This window comes from Anthonomus grandis, chromosome 1, assembly GCF_022605725.1.
Source record: "Anthonomus grandis grandis chromosome 1, icAntGran1.3, whole genome shotgun sequence".
Classification (NCBI taxonomy): Eukaryota; Metazoa; Arthropoda; class Insecta; order Coleoptera; family Curculionidae; genus Anthonomus; species Anthonomus grandis.
This window is the reverse complement of record NC_065546.1, coordinates 36,546,047-36,566,665: the sequence shown is the minus strand read 5'-3', so window position 1 is coordinate 36,566,665 and position 20,619 is coordinate 36,546,047. Positions and strand designations below refer to the sequence as shown.

At 28.7% G+C, this 20,619-nt stretch overlaps 1 protein-coding gene across 9 annotated transcripts in view; it reads left to right on the top strand.

Moving 5' to 3' along the window:
• The window catches only part of LOC126738206 (ankyrin repeat and fibronectin type-III domain-containing protein 1), a 495,291-nt gene that overhangs the window by 409,121 nt on the left and 65,551 nt on the right, over positions 1 to 20,619 (top strand). For 6 of the 9 annotated variants that reach the window (XM_050443423.1, XM_050443477.1, XM_050443461.1 and 3 more), the window contains one exon: positions 19,876 to 20,034. The exons of 1 other annotated variant lie outside the window; for it this stretch is intronic. In XM_050443423.1, the coding sequence (XP_050299380.1) occupies positions 19,876 to 20,034 (159 nt within the window). Of the gene's footprint in view, positions 1 to 4,596; positions 4,778 to 11,703; positions 11,825 to 19,875; positions 20,035 to 20,619 lie in introns of those variants that run through there. 2 more of the 9 variants (XM_050443483.1, XM_050443471.1) reach the window with 2 other exon arrangements.

Genomic DNA, 20,619 nt, shown 5'->3' with positions numbered 1-20,619 from the left:
GCTGCAAAGAACTTATTATTTCTGAAAGCTATAAAAATTGGTCAAACTGTTTCTAATTAAAATACTATCAGTTTACTTCAACAAATTGCTTTGAATTTTTAAAAAGCTGATTTATTTACCTCAAAGTTTTAAAAAATCAGTCAAGGTACCTGTAAGTTAAATAAAAAAACTTTTAAAAAAGAACTGTTAGAAAACATCTCAATATTTTGAATATATTTTAAGGAAACGCTGAAATATATGTATATGCAGTCAAATTATCCAAAGAATATGTATATAAATTTTAAAAATTATGCATAGTCACATTTTTGAAATATCGTTTTATTTCCTTTAAGTAACGGGAATAATGTTATTTTTTTACCTCTATCCACACGATTATCTAAAAACTCAAACCATAAATTTAAGTCCATAAGTCAAAGTATACAAGATATGAATTAGATTTTTTCAATGCAAAAGGTCACAAAGAATTACGGTTACCTTCATAACATTAATTTTACTTTGGTGTCCTTTTATTATTCCATTTTGACCCATATCGTGAACTGCTGTTTGAGGAAATTATATTTTCCCAAAGCTTTAAAGCTTGCAAATTTGCTTCCTTTACTCAAGGTAGATAAACTGAATTTCGCCATTTTTGATCCATTTCGATTTTGCCTGTACTCTTAAAAGTATTAGGAAAAATAATGGAATTTCAAATCAATGTATTTTTAAAAAGAAATAGAATTCTTCTTTCTCTCTAAGACTAAAGTCTTATTGTTTGAATTTCTAATACTATCAAATTTTAATTTGATAGTAAGATTAATTTGATAGATTGGCGGATTTGGTCTATGGTCCTTTTTTACATGTTGATATAAACATTGAAAAAAAGCAAAAATGTTGCGTAATAATATAAGTCGTAATTATATATGGATTACGACGAAGAATTGACGTCGCTCAGCATGGTTAAACGACGCTTTTTGCACTCTTTGTGTTTATTTTATAAAATAATAAAATTTATAAGTCCGCTCTACTTGTATAGTAAGATTGGATTTCGCACAGATGTTCGTAATATAAATATTCGACGACGAAACGTTTTAACAGTACCAAATCATAAAAAAACATCTTTTTAAGAAGTCCTATTTATATTTGATTGCATGAGTTATAAGCAACTTTAAGAGAAATTAAAAAAAATAAAATTTTAAATAAAAGTAATTTAAAATAAATTTTACTAGATCTGTATGGTGTTTTAAAAACTATATGAAAAAAACAAAACCTTATCTCTAGTCTCTGAGAAGTATAATAATAGTATCTATTGTTTATACTTTTATATTGCTAATTTCTGTAAAATATTATCAAATATTCTATAGCATTTTTTTGTTCCAACCTTTGATCAGCAGTCCCCATATATACCGGTATTTCTTATATATCTTGTAAATTCAAGGCTTCAATAGACCTTTCTTTGTGTAAATAATGGAAGTTGAAATTGCCTTAGAAATCCATAGAGTTTTTTTTTTGTATACACTGTATTATTACTATTTTTGAATATTGCATTATTTTTATAAAATAATAAAAGTATCATGCTGTATTTAATAGCACCACTTTCTGTAATTCTCTGTATATATGTTGATTGAGAACTAGTTCTTCAATGCTTCTTTCCAGACTCCCGTAGTCGATATAGTTGGTATCATTCTTACAATATTCATTTGCCATTGCCTCTGTAGCCGTACTTCTAGGTCGCGGTACTTTGAAATTTTTTCTGCGTGTTTTTGAACTAAATTGTTACTATTGGGAATAGCCATTTCAATAAGAGATGTTATCTTATGTTGCTTATCAACTAAAACTAAGTCAGGTCGGTTACTACTCACAGTTTGATCAGTTAAAATAGTACGATCCCAATCAAGCCTAAAATCTGCATTTTCCAGAATCCTTTCTACAACATACGTATAAAAAGGATGCTTTTCATTCTGCAGAAGTTTCAGTTTTAGGGTGAGTTTTTGATGTTTATTTTTTGCTACCGCATCGTGTCTCTCTTTGTATTCTGTGGGCGCAAATATTTGGCAACCTTATGTTACGTGCTGGATTGTCTCAGATGTTTGATATCCATATCTACATCGGTCATCTTCAATAGCTGGATCTTTTGCTATGAACTTTAGAGAATTACGCGTTGGAACAACTTGATCTTGGATGGCTAAGAGTAAACCCTCTGTTTCGGCAAACATTTGTCCTAAGGTCAGCCAATAGTTTGACGGACATTTGTCAACATGTTCTTGCATGAGCTCATTAATATGTCTTCCGTGTAGAGGTTTCTGTTTCCAGTTCTGTATTTTGTCATTTGTGGTTTGATGGCTTATTACATTTTCTTCATTTTTCAGTTTAAGTGGGGTAAACTCGTCTATTTGGCAAATAGCTGCATGGAGAGATGAATCCAACTTTCTAAAAAATAATTTCTTAAATTATTAATTTGTTGGTCCAGTTGCTTTTCTAGATCGATAAATTCTTTTCCTCCCTACCATCGTAGTAGCGTGGCTCTCTTAACCGCACTTCTGGGATGATGGTATTTGTACTTTGTAAGGAGAGTTCTCATTTTCCTTTGTAAGTTCGCAATATCCGTTCTACTCCATGTAATTACACCAAATGAGTAGCCCAGCACTAAGCAGGCGAATGTGTTAATTGCCTTAGAAAGATTTTTGCTATTAAGTCCAGTACTTTGCACCCGTCTCATTCTTTTTTAAAATTCTGTTATAAGTTCTTTTTTCATGGTCCGATGGTCGATTCTTTGTGCTTGTTTAAGTACTTATAAGTCTCCCCTACTTGCATTGACTGCATCCAGTTTTCATTCTCCATCTGAAAATTACCTGGCTTAACCTTACCTTTTTGGATATTAAGAGTCCGATACTTATCCATCCCAAAATTCATGCTAATGTATGTCGAAAATTAATCAACGATTCTAAGCATTTGGTCCAGTTGATGTTTTGTGGCTACCAGTACCCATCCTGTTAGAATATCCATAGTTGGTCAAGTTTAATCTTCGTGATAGAGGGTTCATTGCCAGACAAAACCAAAGAGGACTTAGCGGGTCTCCTTGAAATATACCTCATTTTATTCGGATGGGTTGCGTCATTATACTGCAGGTTGCTTCATTTACTTGCATAATAGTACTCCATGTTGACATTGCGTGCTCTAAAAAATGAGTAATATGTAGATTGTTAGTCTCTAAAAAAACCATCTATGGGGCACGGAGTCAAAGGCTTTTTTATAGTCTATATAAGCCAAAAAAAGATTTCTCTTCTTGATATAGACTTGACTACCTATCGCAAAGTCAATTATCAGTTGCTGTTTGCATCCCATAGCATTCTTTGTACACCCCTTTTGCTCATCTGCATTTTTTGTGTTCGCAATGCTCGTAGATCCTTTGGGCAATACACAAAGTAACAATTTTATACATCGTTGGTAAGCAGGTAATTGGACGGTATTTTACGGGATATAAGATAAGATATAAGATAAGTTGATTCCTGTGTAAAAACGAAGGGCATTAATTGAGGACTAATCAATACGTCATTAAAAAACTTAGTTAATCGGTCGTGTGTACACCCTAACTTCTTTATCCAGAAATTGTGTATTCCATCAGGCCCCAGTGCTTTCCAATTGTGTGCATTTTTTATAATATTTGTGACTTCGCTGGTTGTCAAGGGATTATATCTCATTTCAGGGACATTAACGACACTTTCTCTCTTTTCATTAATCCACTTGTCGCGTTGATTGCATTGTGCCGGTATTTCAAGCTGTTCTTTCCAAAACTGCTGAATAACTTCTTTAGTAGGATATAGACTGTTTTCTGTAATTGTCAGGTGCCTAGAATCAAGATTACGATAAAATGTTTTTTCTTGTTTGGTAAAAAGTGCATTATCTTATTTTCTTTTATTGCTTTGCTTGTATCGTTTTAAATGAGCAGTATATTGTTATTATTATTTAAATCCTAAATTAAACTCAATTGATTTAGTTTGGGCTAAATTAAAAAAATATGTGGCCAAGAAAAACATAAATTTTAATTACGATAAGATAATACAATATTATTAACGAGTTTTTAAAAAAATTCCCCGAAGGAAAATAGAAGTTACGGTGTGAGCGAGCTTAAAAGGTTAAAGGTTTATTTGATGTCCCTATACGTTTTTTGAGAAATTCTTAGCTTTTAAGAACTTTTCCAAAATGGTGTTTGACAATTGGAAAAAAAATTGTTTTTAGACAAAATTGGCTGTAACTTTTTTATTAAGTTAGTTAGAGAGTGGTTTAAATGTTATCGTATAAAGATCTTCCCTCTCATGCTAACTTTTTAAGCAAAGAAGAGATCAACAGCATGTAAAATCTAGTGTGCTACCATCATTTAGAAATATATTTTGATTATAGAAAAACCTTTCTCAGCTACTCTAAATACGCAAGACAAAAAAAAGCCAAATTTACCAACAACATCAGAAGAGAATCGACCTTCCACCGCTACGACTGTGTGGGCCATAACATAGACTTTCATTTGAATACAGATACACCTTAATTGTCCGTATAGACTAAAAAGCTTTAATAGTTATTGCGAATTAAGTCGCCTTCGGTATAAACTATTAAATAGCGCCCAGTACAAATTAGAGTCGCGTTGGTCGCGGACAGAAATCGCCTTTAAAAACTATTATTAAATTATTAAAGTGATTCGTGGTAATCGATATGGTGATAACTAGTGTTTATCGGACCCTAATAGGGTTGCTGCATAAAGGAGTGGCGGTTTTTTCGAGTGTTATTGTTAATACATTTTTTTATGGTAAATATATAACCCTGTATATAATATCAAAACTAAAATAAATAGAAATTAGATTTTCTTTTTTTATTGAAATAATTTCATTTGTTATCAGTAATTTACTTTTTATTGGGCAAACTAGATATTTCGAGGTTTTTCAAGGTAATTTTCTCGGGTTTCGTATCCCATTTTTCGTATATGGCCAGGAACATTTTATGGTTTCCTCTTTTGTAATTTTGCTTTAGGATCGTTTTGTTTTTCTTCTCATCTAACCAATATAATCAAATGAAATTATTGATTAAGATGGTATATATGTCCAAGCAATGCGATTATAATGAATGGGTAATTGAAATATATTTCTCTCTTTCTATAAAATGATAATTCAAGCCCGTAATATCGCCTAGATCCACTGTAAAGTGTTTTAGCTTTAAATAAATAAGAAGTACCAATTCATTACAATTTTCCATGATACTTTTTAATGCGTTAAGCAATTGTTTATTTCTGCCAGCCTATTCGAATCTAATTTTTTTTTATTTGTATTATTTTATATAGTTTAAAACGGTGCAGAAGTGAAAAACTGCCTTCAGCAAATCAAGCAAAGATAAACGTCTTTTGGGGAATATAAAAAATGGAGTTACTAATTTATTCCAGGCCCTGAAAAAAAAGGAAATATCTTATACACACTAGAAATTAATGAGAAGGTACCTGGAACTGGTCGAAAATTTTAATAAATACCAAAAGCTGGAGCTTTCAGGTACCTCCTCACCACCTCTTAGGCAGTTTAAGGCTTTTTTTAATTTCCGGAGAAAATGTTTAAAAAATACATGTTGGTGTCTGAAAGTATAAAAAACTCCCGAATACCCACATTTTCCTTTAAGGCATCCGCTCATTGGTTTTCAGGTACTTTTATATACTTTTTATTACAAACTGGAAAAAAATTAAGTCCTTAATTTTTTCCAGGCACTCAAAAAAATTATAGGAAATATATTACTTTATCTAGAAAGCGATGAGAAGCTGCCTAGAGCTTGTCAAAAATTTGAAGAAATATCATCGTCATCTAAGACTTCTTACGTAGTTTAAGGCATTTTCTAAATTTTTTGATTTTTTTTTAACTTTTTGAGTTTAAAGAGTTCCTTTAATGCCTGGAAGGATAAAAAAAACAGTTTTAATGGTTAGTGACGTGCCTGGAACTTGTCGATAATTTCGAAAAATGCCAAAAACTGGAATTTTAGGGTACCTTTTCATCGCTTTTGTCAGGTAATTTCCATTATTTTTTTGTTTGTCTGCAAAAGTTTAAAGAATTCCTCCAATACTTAAAATTAAAAATTCTTAAATTATTATATTTCAAATTTTTTTTTTAATTTTCTAAAGTTTCTACGTAACAAAAAAGTTTCTATGTATTTTTTGAGTGCATGTAAACCTAAAAGAAAGGTTTAAAAAACACCGTTAGTGCCTGGAAAAAATAAAAATGTTTTGCAACTTTGCAAAAAAGTTTCCTTTCAGGCAATTACCTATTGGTTTTTGAGCATTTTAATATATTTTCTGAGTGCGTGGAAATTTGGACAGAAATGCAGTTAATACCTACAGAATTTTTGTTAGTTATTACAAAGTAGGTAGAAAAAAAGTTTTAACAATTTAAACTTTACCGACCACTTATTTTACATGACCCTGTATACATTTTGGCAAAAATGGTTGCAATATCAGTTTTTAATAAAACCATTAGTAAATGTTGAAAATTTCAAAAGATTACAACTAGGCGTTCCGGATATATTAACAAAAAACCATCTTTAACATGATTCATAAAACATCTGTAACTTAAAAACGATGCACTTTTGAACCATACTGTATATGGACTTTTTGTGTTATTTTTAGACAAAGATGCGGCTGGTAGAATATTGCGATGTAATTTCGGGACACACTGTATAGAGGGTGTCCAAGATAGGAATCCTAAGCATAGGGATCTCAGTATATATTAAAGTTACAGCTTAGGTTAAATTAAAAACAAGTTGCATACTTTGAAGGGTATTTAAATGCCGTTAAGAAAATTCAAAAATTTTTATGGCTAGCAGACCATATATTGGGAAAAAACGGAAATTAAAGTATACCCTGTAACAGATTACATTTTTTACTACAAATTCAACGATCTATCACATGTCACACTTTTTTTACTAGATGCAAGAAGAAATACGATTTTCCTATTTTTTTAATCATATTTTTAAGTAGGTTTTGCAAACAAATAATGCTTTAACATTTTGACGTAAATACCTCTTACCCTATTACATATGGCGTAATTCTAGGTTTGTGGTCGGATAAAATAATAGTTATTGAGTTGTTTTTTGTTCTTGAATATGCCGGGTGGCTATTATAGTAATGGAGAAAAGTTTGACATGCTGACCTGCTACATTTTGTGTCAGAAGAATACTGTAAATACAGCAGCAATGTATTTAAATAAATTTTCAGATAAAAACCAGTCATGTAAGTCAATTTTCTTAGAGTTGGCAATATTTAAAAAGAATATATTGCATTTAAAAAGCCACTGAAACCAGGCGAGCTAGAACGACGACGGCATTTTTGTGAATGGTACACACGCGCATGCGAAGATAATATAAATTTCCCTGCAAAAATAATATGGTCTGACGAAAGTTTAGTGATTAATAATGGTACCTTTAATCGCCGGAGTAGTCATTACTGGGCGCAACAAAATGCTCGCATTAACTGGAAAACAATACCTTCAATTATTGTTGGAAAATAATTTGGAAGACTGCTTGGATAACTTACTTCTGGCACAATTCAATAGTTGTTGGTTTCAAGAAGATGGTGCTCCTGCACATAATTCAAGGCAGGTTCGCGAATATCTTACGCAGATATTTCCTGATGGAAAGTGGATTGGAACTTCCAGTGCAGTGCCTTAGCGAGAACGATCCCCAGACTTAACACTTCTGGACTTTCAATTCAATAGCATTACACCTGACCTGGGCGCTGTTTTAAATTCTATCATAAGAAGATCTTATTTATGTTTTGAATATAACGAGAATTCTAGAGAACATCTACTTTAAATTAAACTAAAAAATGTTAATTTACTTATCTCAGTTATTTTTAAATTTCGTTTATTTTTCTTTGTGTAGCTAATTAAAATAATGATTATCTTATGGTAGATTATTTTTTTTTGTGTATAAATAGTTCCTAGTATGTTCCATTATTTGCAAGTAGATATTTAACTAATACGTGAAATCAATGACTCATGACAGGTATTTAGGTATCTTAAAATGTAAAACCATTATTTTGTTTGCAAAGCCTACTTAAAAATATGTTAAAAAAATAGAAAAATGTGTCATGTGATACATCGTTGTTTTGACAAAAATTTTTGAATTTCTCAACGGCATTAAAATACGCTTCAAAGTATCCCTTGCCATCAAGTTGCATAGTCTTTAGCCAAAAACTTTAAGGATCTGCATGTATATCTTTTCAATGTTTTCTTTATTTTAGAGTTAGAAGACTTTAACTAAATTTAGGTACTTTAAAGATTTTTTGACTATTAAGCAATTACACAGTCTCTATAAAGCACTTGTTGAAAGTCACTTAACATATGGTTTGATCGGATGCAAAGGAGTTTGTGAATTCCATTTAAGAACTTTAACGATGGTTCAAAAATAAATGGATAATTATTAAAATCATCTTTGGTAAAAATAATTTATACCCAACTGCTTATTTTTTGATAGTCAGCTGTTGGATGTGCATCAACTGTACTGTTTCGAGGTATTAAAAAACTTTAAGGAGAATAAAATAAATATAAACTTAAATAGACATAATTTAAATACAAAAAGCAGAGGTGCATATCCAAGTTGCGTTGAAAACACATGGGCAAGGATGGCTGTATTATATTATTCTCCAAGATTGTACAATATGATGCCTGATCATATAAAGGAAATCCAAAGTATAAAGAAGTTTAAAAGGAGGTACAAGTATGGATTTTGAGTCAAGGTGTTCTTGTTTTTAATGATTTAATAAAACTTAAATTCCTTAAATAAACATATGCGATATATTTTTTTTCCGATATTTGGTAAAGGAAAAACTTTAAAATTACCCGATTGGACTTTTTTTTGTTACCGGTTAAGACAATTTTAGATTTTTTTTGCATGCCAATATTTGGATTTTATGTTACTTTTTTGTTTAAATTTAAAGCTGTTTTTTTTAAATTTTAAGCTGTTTTGTAGCCTTTATTTTACTTAAGTTTTGTAAACCTATATTTATATTTTATGTTACACTTATTTATTTCTAATTTATATGCCTCCACAAGCACTTGTGAAAGAGCCTCAAGGCTATATTCGTTTATTTTATTAAAGTTGTTCAGTTTAGTATTGATTCGAATTTTCTTGTGTAAGTTTTAAAACAAACGTATTATTTATTTATTTTATACTGTTTATATTCAAGTTTAGTTTGTGATTTCATTTCCCTGGTTGTTAAATTTTTGTAGTGACCAATTTGGTCCACGCGGACACATCTCGTGAGTACCAAAGTATGGTAGCGCTTTTTAATATTTATTTTATTTATTAGGTCTCTCGAGAACCAAAAAAAAAAAGACTAATGTATGAATATATTTTCGCATAAAACAAATCCAAGCAGCAGTAAGCATTTTTTTTACCGTCCAAAAAAACCTCAATGAATGTCGCTAATTAAGTTATAGAGCAGCTTAAAATCAGCCCTGGTATAATTATATATGTTGTACGCAATTGGCGAAAACGGTCACTGCCCGAAATTTATACCCACAACGCGATGTGGATTTTACGAATTTTCCACATCGCGTTACGGATATATTTTATATACCCAAAACGCGTTGTGTGTAAATTTCAAAAATCCACGACGCGAAATCACGATTATCATCGAAGACACGCGACAGTTTTCGTGTTATGGGTAATAAAGAATACCCATAAGACGAAAAATATGTAGGTTCGTAAGTAATGTGAAGAAATCAATCAAAAAATATGTAAAATAAAAATACTGGCACGTTTTTAAGATGTATTTTCATATAATATTTTTAAGAATTATCTTATATTTAAATCCACTAAAAGAATAATGCAATACCTTGTGATAAGAGGAAGTGGTTTTACTTCAGCTTAGACTTTGATATAATAATTAACCCATACCCCGACACACACAGACAAACACACTAACACAGCAACTTAAATAAAAGCTTCTAATAAAATCTTTTAAATTAACCTACCTTTTTCTCTTTTATGTCCTGTATTAATATGAGCTGCATGCACAATATCGAATAATTGTTCCCGATGAACACAAAGTTTAATATCCTCTTCGTTAGTGAATCTTCTGGCTATCAACTTTTCCCACTCTCCAATACTTAGCAATTCATATCGATTCAACCTTCGATAAAGTTTTGATAAAAGTGGTTTGCCCAATCTGCGTAATTCATGTGCTTCTTTAACTTCACTAATAATGTTTTTATAATCACTTTCTAAGAGGTGTGTAGACCTAATGTTTGATTCCATATAAAGTTTAATTAAACCATCTTCGAATTCTTTTTTAAGATTTTCAATTGATTCATTCATTTTTATCGAATTTTTACTTAAAACTTTGACAAAGGACAAACAAATAAACAACTGCTGCCGATCAAAATAAGTAAGGTTATGAATTTTCGGGTTGTGAATATTTATTATTACCCATAACACGAAAACCGTCGCGTGTCTTCGATGATAATCGTAATTTCGCGTCGTGGATATTTGAAATTAACACACAACGCGTTTTGGGTATATAAAATATATCCATAACGCGATGTGGATAATTCGTAAAATCCACATCGCGTTGTGGGTATAAATTTCGGGCAGTGACCGTTTACGCCAATTGCGTACAACATATACACAGCCAGCCTGTATTTTGTCAATAGATTTCTCATTAGACAAATGTAAAAATTGTCAAATGAGAAAATCATCTCTTTTGACGTAAACAATAAAATTTGCTAATACCAAATGAAGTTTCCTAGATAAAAAATTTAACATTTTATTATTTTGTTTTAGATTATTAAACGTACAAAAATGTAATAATACTTTACTTTAACCTGTTACACTATAATCAAAGTGCGGCAAATAAAAAAAAATTACCTCATTTTTAACTTTAATTTTACCAAATAAACATTCCAAATTAGTATTACCTAGTATGAATTACTTCAAAATTTAGGTTCTTTTTGATACCAATTAGAACTCCTCCTCCATGTTTTCTAAGCCAAAAGTAAAGAAGATTTTTTTCAGGCTATTGTTTGATACATTTTAGATAACTTTTGGGTCAGCTTAAGACAGCTTTTATATCTTTTATTTAAATGTTCGGAAAGGAACTTGAACCTTCGAAGCACTGGAAAAAATCGTAAAATTGTCTGAAACGTAACGTGTAGCCTGAGAAGCACCTTTTTTGGCATTTACTACAATTTGAGAAAATGCAAAAATATTGGAGTAAGTTTTCTATTTCATCCCATATAAGGATATTGTTAATTCTCCCAGGAACTTCAAAAATAATGAAATAAAAAATGCCATATATTACTGGCATTTGGACTGGACATATGGAAATAACATTTACAGAAGGGACATAATTTTGTAGGTGAAGAGCAAAAAAGTATTTTTTTGTTTTACATCGACGTTGCAAGAATTTTTATTGTCACCTTCAGGCTGCATTTTACTTCTATATAAGGAGGTCAAAATGCATAGTATTTCTATTATAACAAATAATATTCTTAATAAATAGAAGGTGAGCAGTCCTAAATCAGTATTTAGCCAAATAAATAAATATAAAATAACAAAACAATAGTAAAAAAACACAATATTACAATAAATCTAAAAATATCTCTAAACAACAGTAACAACTGCGTCAATAAATTATAAACAAAAATGCATGAATACCAACATTCCAATAATTTGATACTGAAAACAGTCTCATACTAGATCCAGTGTCGGTTTCATCGCGAAAAAATGGTGTTTTCAAGCGTATTTAAATCCGTGGTTGGATTGATCAATAAAGGAGCTCAGGCAATGAACAATATAGCCAGAAACATTATCCCGGGGCTCCCTGGTAAAATTTAATTATATCCTAATTTCTAAGAAAACTTTTACGTATTTATCTTTGAGGGGAACAATGAAAAGATCCCTTAATAACACGAAATAACATTGTTAGTCCTTCAACTGCACCATGTAGAAACAGGGGGTTGTTTATTTAAGCTTTTCCTTTAATTACATGACTGCAAACTTTGTTATAACGTAATGAAATGCACCTGCTCAGCTGCATATTAGAGAAATAAAGGGTTGGTTTTTACTCCTTTTGAGGGCTTAAGCGAGAATTAACTTGCAGTAAATTAGAAAAGTGTTTATATACTATTTTTTTGTATAACTTGGTTAGTTGTTTTTGATTATTTGGAATTTTCACTAAAATAAGGGTTTTTGTGTTATTAAGGGTCTTTAAAATTCACCTGATAGACCCAATACCATACTATCTGTAAAACTTAATAAAATTTGAACAAATGAAGTAATTTTATAAAAGTGTTTTCTATATTGAAATGAATATATTGAATTTATTATTGAATTTTTTCTATATTAATTTTCTGTATTGAATGTAAGCTTTAGGATATTGTTCTTGTTTTTAAGTTAATTATTGTAATTAATATGTGTCTACACGTGTTTTAATGTAATAATAAAAAGCAATATTTAATATCCTGAAGATAGCCTTATAAACGTCAAAACGTCGACACCTAAATGAGAAGGTTTTTGTTTTATTTAGACTCTATTATTTATTTGGAATTTAATTTGTTATATGTTATTGTAATTTAATCAAATTTAATGGAAACGGTATAATATACGGTAAATAATAATATGTAAATAATCTATTCATTTATTAATTTAATTTTAAACAAAAAATATGGATTTATTATCTTATTTATTTTTTTTTTATTTTTTCAATTTCAATTGGGGAATTTATTTTAATTTTCTTCATGAAACAATGTGTAACAGTATGCTTTTTTTAAAATTATTTACAGGTATTATATCCCAGCTTAAAATAATTAAAAAAAATATCCTTAAGAGTCGATTTTATTTTTGGCTATTAAATTAAATATAATTTAAATTTAGAGAGACAAGAATTTTTAACAATAGTCCTTATTTATTTAATTTTAATTTTTTATAATGTTAGGCAAAAGTTTATTATAAAAAGTTAAAATGGTTAATTTTAATAAAGTTTAAAATAATTGTTTAAATTTAAAAAATTAATGTTTTTTTTTAACCTTTTTAAATGGGTGTTAACTATTTTCATTACGACTGTTGAGTAATAGGAATAACGATATAGGTATTTGAACTGCCGAAGGTCTAATATAGACCGAGACGTTGGCATAATGAAAATAATTTAAAGGCCTGGAGGTATACTAACTAAACCTAAAAAACCAAAAATTATTTATTAATTACAATGAAATTATAAAAACTACAGTTTCCAGTATAAATAGTGTAATAATTTGCTTGTTTCAAATTATTTCTAGTTTTCAGACCCCAAATTACAATAATTAAAAAAAAATATTTTTAATAATTTATTTATTTTATTCTATTTTTTAAACTCTTAATAAGGAAAATAGCTATTTAATGTGAACATGAAGTAATTCTTAAATTATCTTTTTGGAAAAATTCTTTTGCACGAAATATTTATTTCTTATTAATTTATTCAATTTTTATTTATCAAATTTATTTTAATTTAAGGCTTAGAGTAGTACAGTCATTTTCAAAAAAAAAAATTAAACTTCTTTTGTTTTATTTCAAACTTCTTTAGCACCTTCAACTATATTAGTAAATTTACTACTTATTTATAATTTTTAATAATTTTAATTAATAATTTAATTAAAAAACACTTTAATTTTTAATGCTTTATTTTTTTGCATTTTCTTCATTAATGTGCTTATTACGAATTATTTTCAGATTTTAGACCCCAAAGAAAATGTGGTTAATTAATTTATTTGTTTAATTTTATTTTTCAATCTCTCCATAAGAAAAATAATTATCCAATGTGAATCCTGTAATGATTCTAAAATTCTTGTCAAAAAATGATTATATTTTTTTAAGAGTTTTTATTTATAGTTTGTTTATAAAAAAAAAATTATTAATATATTTTTTATCTTATTTTAACTGTCTTCAACTTTTCCAGTTAAATAACTTTATTTATGTAATTTTGGGTAATTTTAGTTAAAAATTTAATAAGAAACCGTCTCTTTTTTGCTTTCTTCTAATTTTTTTCGTTTAATACAATGAACCTGTAAACATTACTATTATTTAACATAAATAGTGTAATAGTTTGCTTATTTTAAACTATTTCTACTTGTTATTAATATTATCACAATAAAAAAAGTATATGGTTTGTATAGTTTTAATTATCAAATTTACTAAATTAAAGGCTCAGAGACAGTGATTTTCGATAGAAAATATATTTTTTTTATTTTACTTTAATATTCTTTGTCAGTTGTTCTTACTATTTATTTATTTAATTTTAATTTTTAGCCTGATTTGCAACTAAATTATAAAAATTGCCATTTTTTAATATAAATAGTTAACGTTCTGATTTCACTTTATTTTTTAAATGTTATAACAATTTAAGCCTTAGAAGGAAAACGATTTAAAAAAAAATTAATGATCTTGTTTTATTTTAGATCTTTTGAAGGATAAATAATGTAATAATATAATATAAGCTCCTAAATAATTAAATGTAGCTTAGAATTACCCAATAAATATTAGGAGGATTATATTCTAAATATAAGAACTTTATATTTTCATTGAGTATATCTAATACAATATAGCAAATATTAATATCTCCTATACAACTAGAAATAAACTTAATAAACAGCTCTCAAAATCTATAATTTATGTTTTTGTTAGTTATTTACTTATGTAGTACACAGATATAATTTTTTTCCTTTCTTTTATGTTAACCAATTGGGATTTTGCTCATTTTATTTATCTTCCGTAAAGTTTTGTTTTTTAAGCTTTAAGCATAATAACTGGATACACAGATATTTATATCTACGTGTAGATTAAAACTTTTGTGCAATATTTATTATGTTAACTAATATCGAACGTGTGAGTTGAAATTAATTTCGTAATATATTTTTATTATTATAAATATATATTATATATAAATATATAATATATAATATATATATTATTAATATATTTTGTTATTTATCAAATTTAATACAATTTAAGACTTAAAAACATAATCATTTAAAAAAAAGATTTATTAACTTTTTAATTTTTCTTTATTCATCTTTTTTTTTCCGGTCCCATATTTATCCTGCGCAGTAAGGATCTTCCGCATATTTCTCAATAATTGTAAGGGTATTGTCTTCTTGTCTTCGTTATTACTTTCAGTTAAATTAAGATAAAAAATTGTATATTTTTTAATGCTTTAGTTTAATTCTTTTCATGAATTATAATCAAATTATTAAAATTGCCATTTTCGGGATAAATTGTGCAATAACTTGCTTATTTCAATTTATTTCTAGATTTTAGATCCCAACTTACAATGATACAAAATACAAAAAAAAAATCTAGCAATATTAGTTACTAATAATGTTATGACTTAATTTTTTTTTAAATTAGAATTTGGGAAACAGAATTATTTATTTCTTCCAGAAGCATTTTTTTTTAAATTTTTCCACACCCTTAAAGATTTTGTAAGAAAATGCTTTAAAATACCCGAAAACTCATGAGAAATTTCAGCATGAGAAAATATGAGAATTTGGGAAATACAAATATTTTTTACTGGCATTCATATATGGTCCCATATTTATCCTGCGCAGTAAGGATCTTCCGCATATTTCTCAATAATTGTAAGGGTATTGTCTTCTTGTCTTCGTTATTACTTTCAGTTAAATTAAGATAAAAAATTGTATATTTTTTAATGCTTTAGTTTAATTCTTTTCATGAATTATAATCAAATTATTAAAATTGCCATTTTTCAGGATAAATTGTGCAATAACTTGCTTATTTCAATTTATTTCTAGATTTTAGATCCCAACATACAATGATACAAAATACAAAAAAAAAATCTAGCAATATTAGTTACTAATAATGTTATGACTTAATTTTTTTTTTAATTAGAATTTGGGAAACAGAATTATTTATTTCTTCCATAAGCATTTTTTTTTAAATTTTTCCACACCCTCAAAGATTTTGTAAGAAAATGCTTTAAAATACCCGAAAACTCATGAGAAATTTCAGCATGAGAAAATATGAGAATTTGGGAAATACAAATATTTTTTACTGGCATTCAAACTTTAGGTTTATTTATACAGCTTTTTTTTTGCTTTCATTTCAAAACGATCCACCCTTAATAACTTTCTACATAAAAAAAAAACACGTCAAATTAGATATACAGGGGGACGTTTAATTATGCATTTACTGAAGTTCTGTCAATCACCTCCTCACCTCTAGCTAACCTCACTTTAATATGTCAAATAGGAACCCCCATCGTGTAATACATCATAGTAAGGAGCGTAAAATTCTCTATTCAACGGTACCAAAAAAAAATGAAATCGGTAAATGTGAAAGCAAATAGTTAGCGAAAATGTCTAGAAATAATGAATATTTCATTTACGCCAAACTTTGGTATGTCAAATGGCTACCCCATGGTGTGATACATTATTTTAAAAGGCATTCATTATACTATCAATGGTTGTAAAAAAAATAAAATTGATTGACCAAGAAGCAATTAAAGTGTAAATCGGTAGGGTAGAAAAACAAATTTAATTATTTTAACAAATTTATTTTATTAAATGTTCAAAATGTGCGCCGTTATTAGCAAGAAAATAAAAAAGCCTATTTTCAAACTCCTTACGAACATTGGCAAGGGTCTGCCCGCTAATTTCTCTGCATTCTTGAAATATTCTATTTTTTAAATTCTCAATACTCTCAGGTGGGGTCTTATAAACTTTGCTTTTTAAGTAACCCCAAAGAAAAAAGTCTAGTGGGGTTAGGTCCGGAGACCGCGCAGGCCATTCGATTGCACCACGTCTGCCAATCCACTTTTCTCGAAAATTTTCACCAAGCCACTCTCGAACTACCAAAGTGTAGTGCGCGGGAGCTTCATCCTGCTGAAAATTTATATTATTTTCATTCAATAATATAGCACCATGTTGATCTACTTGATTTTCCATAGATTGGATCATGGAAGGGTATATTGCATTTTCTAAAAGGTTTAAATAAATTTCACCAGTCAAATTTTCTTCCAAAAAAAATGACTTGATTATTTCATTCCCATAAATTCCTGCCCAAACATTAATTTTTTGAGGATATTGGGTATGGCCTTCCCGAAAAACATGCGGATTTTCATTATCCCAGTATCTACAGTTATGTCTGTTCACCAGGCCATTTAAAAAAAAGGTCGATTCGTCACTGAAGCAAATGTTCTTCAATAAATGGGGATCGTCGTCAATTCGCTGGCACATCACTTCTCAAATTTGAATTCTCCTATCAAAATCATCTTTTCCGAGGTCATGAAGAATATGAATTTTATAAGGAAAGAACTTTTTTTTTTTTATACTTTGTACGGAGCCAGTGGAAATATTTGTTAGTTTCGCGGCCTTTGGTATAGACAAGTTGGATCCATAGCAAATTGTCCTAGTACTTCAACTTGGCATGCTTCATCGACAACTCTATTTTCATATTTTTTCTTATTGCAAATCGATCCCGTCTCTTCAAATTTTCGTCTCAATTCTAATACGTATTTATGGCTCACGTTTTTATCTTGATACCTTTCATTAAATTCTCTCGCGGTTCTGCGAGCACACCGATCTTGAGCTCCATAAAGGAGAATTATTTCTATTCCTTCGGCTAGCGTATACACCGTTTTATTAACTCACTGTTTTAACTAAAATTGAAAAATTGCACGCGTCAAACTGACAGTTTTAACAATAATAAATCGCCTGCTTTTTAAACGCCTTAAAAATGTAAGGTATTGCAGTGTTTTTTTGTACCTATTAGGTAGGTTTCGCAAAAAATATAAGTGAAATAAATACACATACAAAGTTATAAGACTGCAAAGATTTTTGCAAAAAATTGAAGACACTCTTTTTTCTCGCAAATAACGGTACACATTCTTTACTTAAAAAAATAAATAATTTGCTTGAACTAAATGTACTGTTTGTTACCACACATTTTAACTTCTAAATTGCTTATTCTTTTTAAAAAGAAGCGGATCCAAAACGGAACCCTGGGGCACCCCATGCCACTGTGGTGATGAATTTGATAATTCATTCTTAACTAAAACTTTTAAAGAGATAGGACCAAAAAAGGCTAAAACATTTTTAGAAAAACCAAGGCAACCTATTTTTTTATGAGAATATCATGACGAATGTACTTAAATGCCTTTGAAATATCGTACACTGATAGAGACAGACAAAAACATGATTTCTCCCTTCCAAGCCCTTTTGTCAGACGCAATCGCTTTTACCGCCTGTGCAGTAGATCGACCTGGCAAAAACTTCCACGTCTTTACTAAAAAATTAAATTTTAAAAATATATTCCAAAATAAACTTTTTTAAAATGATTTCAGATTTTTTCTTAAATGACTTAAGGTATTTTTTAACCCTTTTAGGAACGTAAAGCAAGCTCTTTTCATTTTTGTCCTCTTTTCTATACTTATTTTAATTTATTTCCAGTTCTTAGACCCCAACTTACAATAATTCAAGAAAAAAATCCTATTTAATAATTCTACCCAAGAATTTTATTTTATTTTTATTTATTAAATTCAATACAATTTAAGGCTTAAAAAGACAATGATTTAAAAAAAAATCTGATTTTATTATTGTTTATGCCTTTCAATTAAATTAGAAAGGTCTGTATTGCCTTTCAATTTAGTTAGAAAAAATAAATAATATAATAAAATAGTATTATAAATAAATAATATAATAAATTTATTAAAAAAGGCATTATTTTTTAATGATTGATTTTATTCTTTTTATGAATTGTAATTAAGTTATAAAAAATACCATTTTCTGGGATAAATAATGTAATAACGTGCTTATTACGATTTATTTCCAGTTTTTAGATTCCAACTTGCAGAAAAAATCCTATTTATTTTACTTTGCTTTTTTAATTTTTTAATAAAAAAACTAGCATTCAAAATTCAATTTTTTTTATTATTTTATCTTACTTCTATTTATCAAATTAAATACAATTTAAAGTTCATAGAGACAATGTGCTAAAAAAATAAATACTGCAATTTTTTTTGTAATAGGCAATGTTAGTTCCTCTCTGCATGCAATTTTGGAAAATGTTTAAAATTTAAAAAATTGAAAAATTGGGCAATAAATATTTTTTCCACACGTTCATTAATTCTTTTAAAAAATTCCTGAGAGAATCTGAGAACTTGGCCAAAACAAATATTTCTTCTAAACATTTACAGGTATTTTTTTAACTCTTTTAGGAACTTACAAAGCATTCTTTATTTATTTGCACTCTTTCTATCACAAATGCCAATACCTATTTTAATAACAATTGTAACTAATGAATTGGACTGACTTTATTAAAATATACGTTTTGTATGTAAAAAAGGTTTACCTTTTAAATGGACCTTTGTTTAAATAAAAAAGTAGAAACAAATAAATGGCTCCAAAAAAAAACCCGCTGTAGCGGAAAATCCCATTTTCACTATTGCCATTTAAAAATACTTTTTTTTATATCATTTAAGGTCACTTTATAATTAAATAATTTAAATTTATCCACAAACGAGCTTATTTTAATCCACCTACGTCAATAAAATTGTTAATATTCAATACTCTGTAAATCCACACACCATCGGAGAAGGGGGAAAGAGAAGGAAAAAGTGGAACACGAAATCACTTTTAGGTTATTTGCTGAACTTAATGGATCCGAAAAAACATTTTAATTGTTATTATTGGTTTTATTTTTGCCTATGTACATACGTTTAAATGACGCGCTTATTAAGTAATTTTAGACGGTCTTTCAGTTACGGAACGAACGAGAATTATGGAGGTTAGTCGCACTTTTTTTGCAATGCACAATTTTGTTATTTTATTTATTTTTTTTTGTTTCGCTTGCTTTTTTTATTTAGGTTTTTTTTTCTTTTTTCCGCAGAATTCCCGTCGTTTTCGGGCGATTTGGAGATGGAGGTGGCGAGTATTCCTCTGTCGCGGGGTCTCCCACCTCCCCCCAGCCAAAAACCGAGTAAAAAGGAGGCGAAACTTATACAACAAAAACTCGAAAAACTCGCTAGGATTAATATACACTTGCATGGTAAGATTTCTCATAAGTTTTACAGCTATTTTAGTAAGAAAATTTTTATTGTGACATGCTATAAGCCTTATTTATCGGATAAACTTTGATGTTGTCTCAGGCACGCGTATCTAAAAAACGGGTAAAATAATTGTTGTTTATTGGCAGCCTTAAGTTAAATTTTACATTAAAGATGCTAGGCTTTATGTTTAAAATAAATATAACTTTGTAATAAAAAAATATATTTATTCATTAATTTGACCAGATCTCCCTATTACAGCATAAAGATTAACTACTACTATAAAGATAATTAAAATATACATTGTTTAAACATATCTAGTAGTGAAGTGGAAGATAAGAATGATCTCCTGGAGAACTCATGCCCTTTGAACAAAGTTTATGGCTCATTTCGAACAAGAACTCTCCACATTTAGTTTAACACTACTGCTATCAATACCTCTTATGCTATTGGTAACATTGAAGACCTGTTTCGTTATAAGTACAATGAAAGAGAAATCAGGAAAAATTATTTGCTTATTAAACTGCTTGTAACCTGCAAAGAACAATCTCAAATCTGTCAAAATCAACCTTTTGAAGCTGGGAACT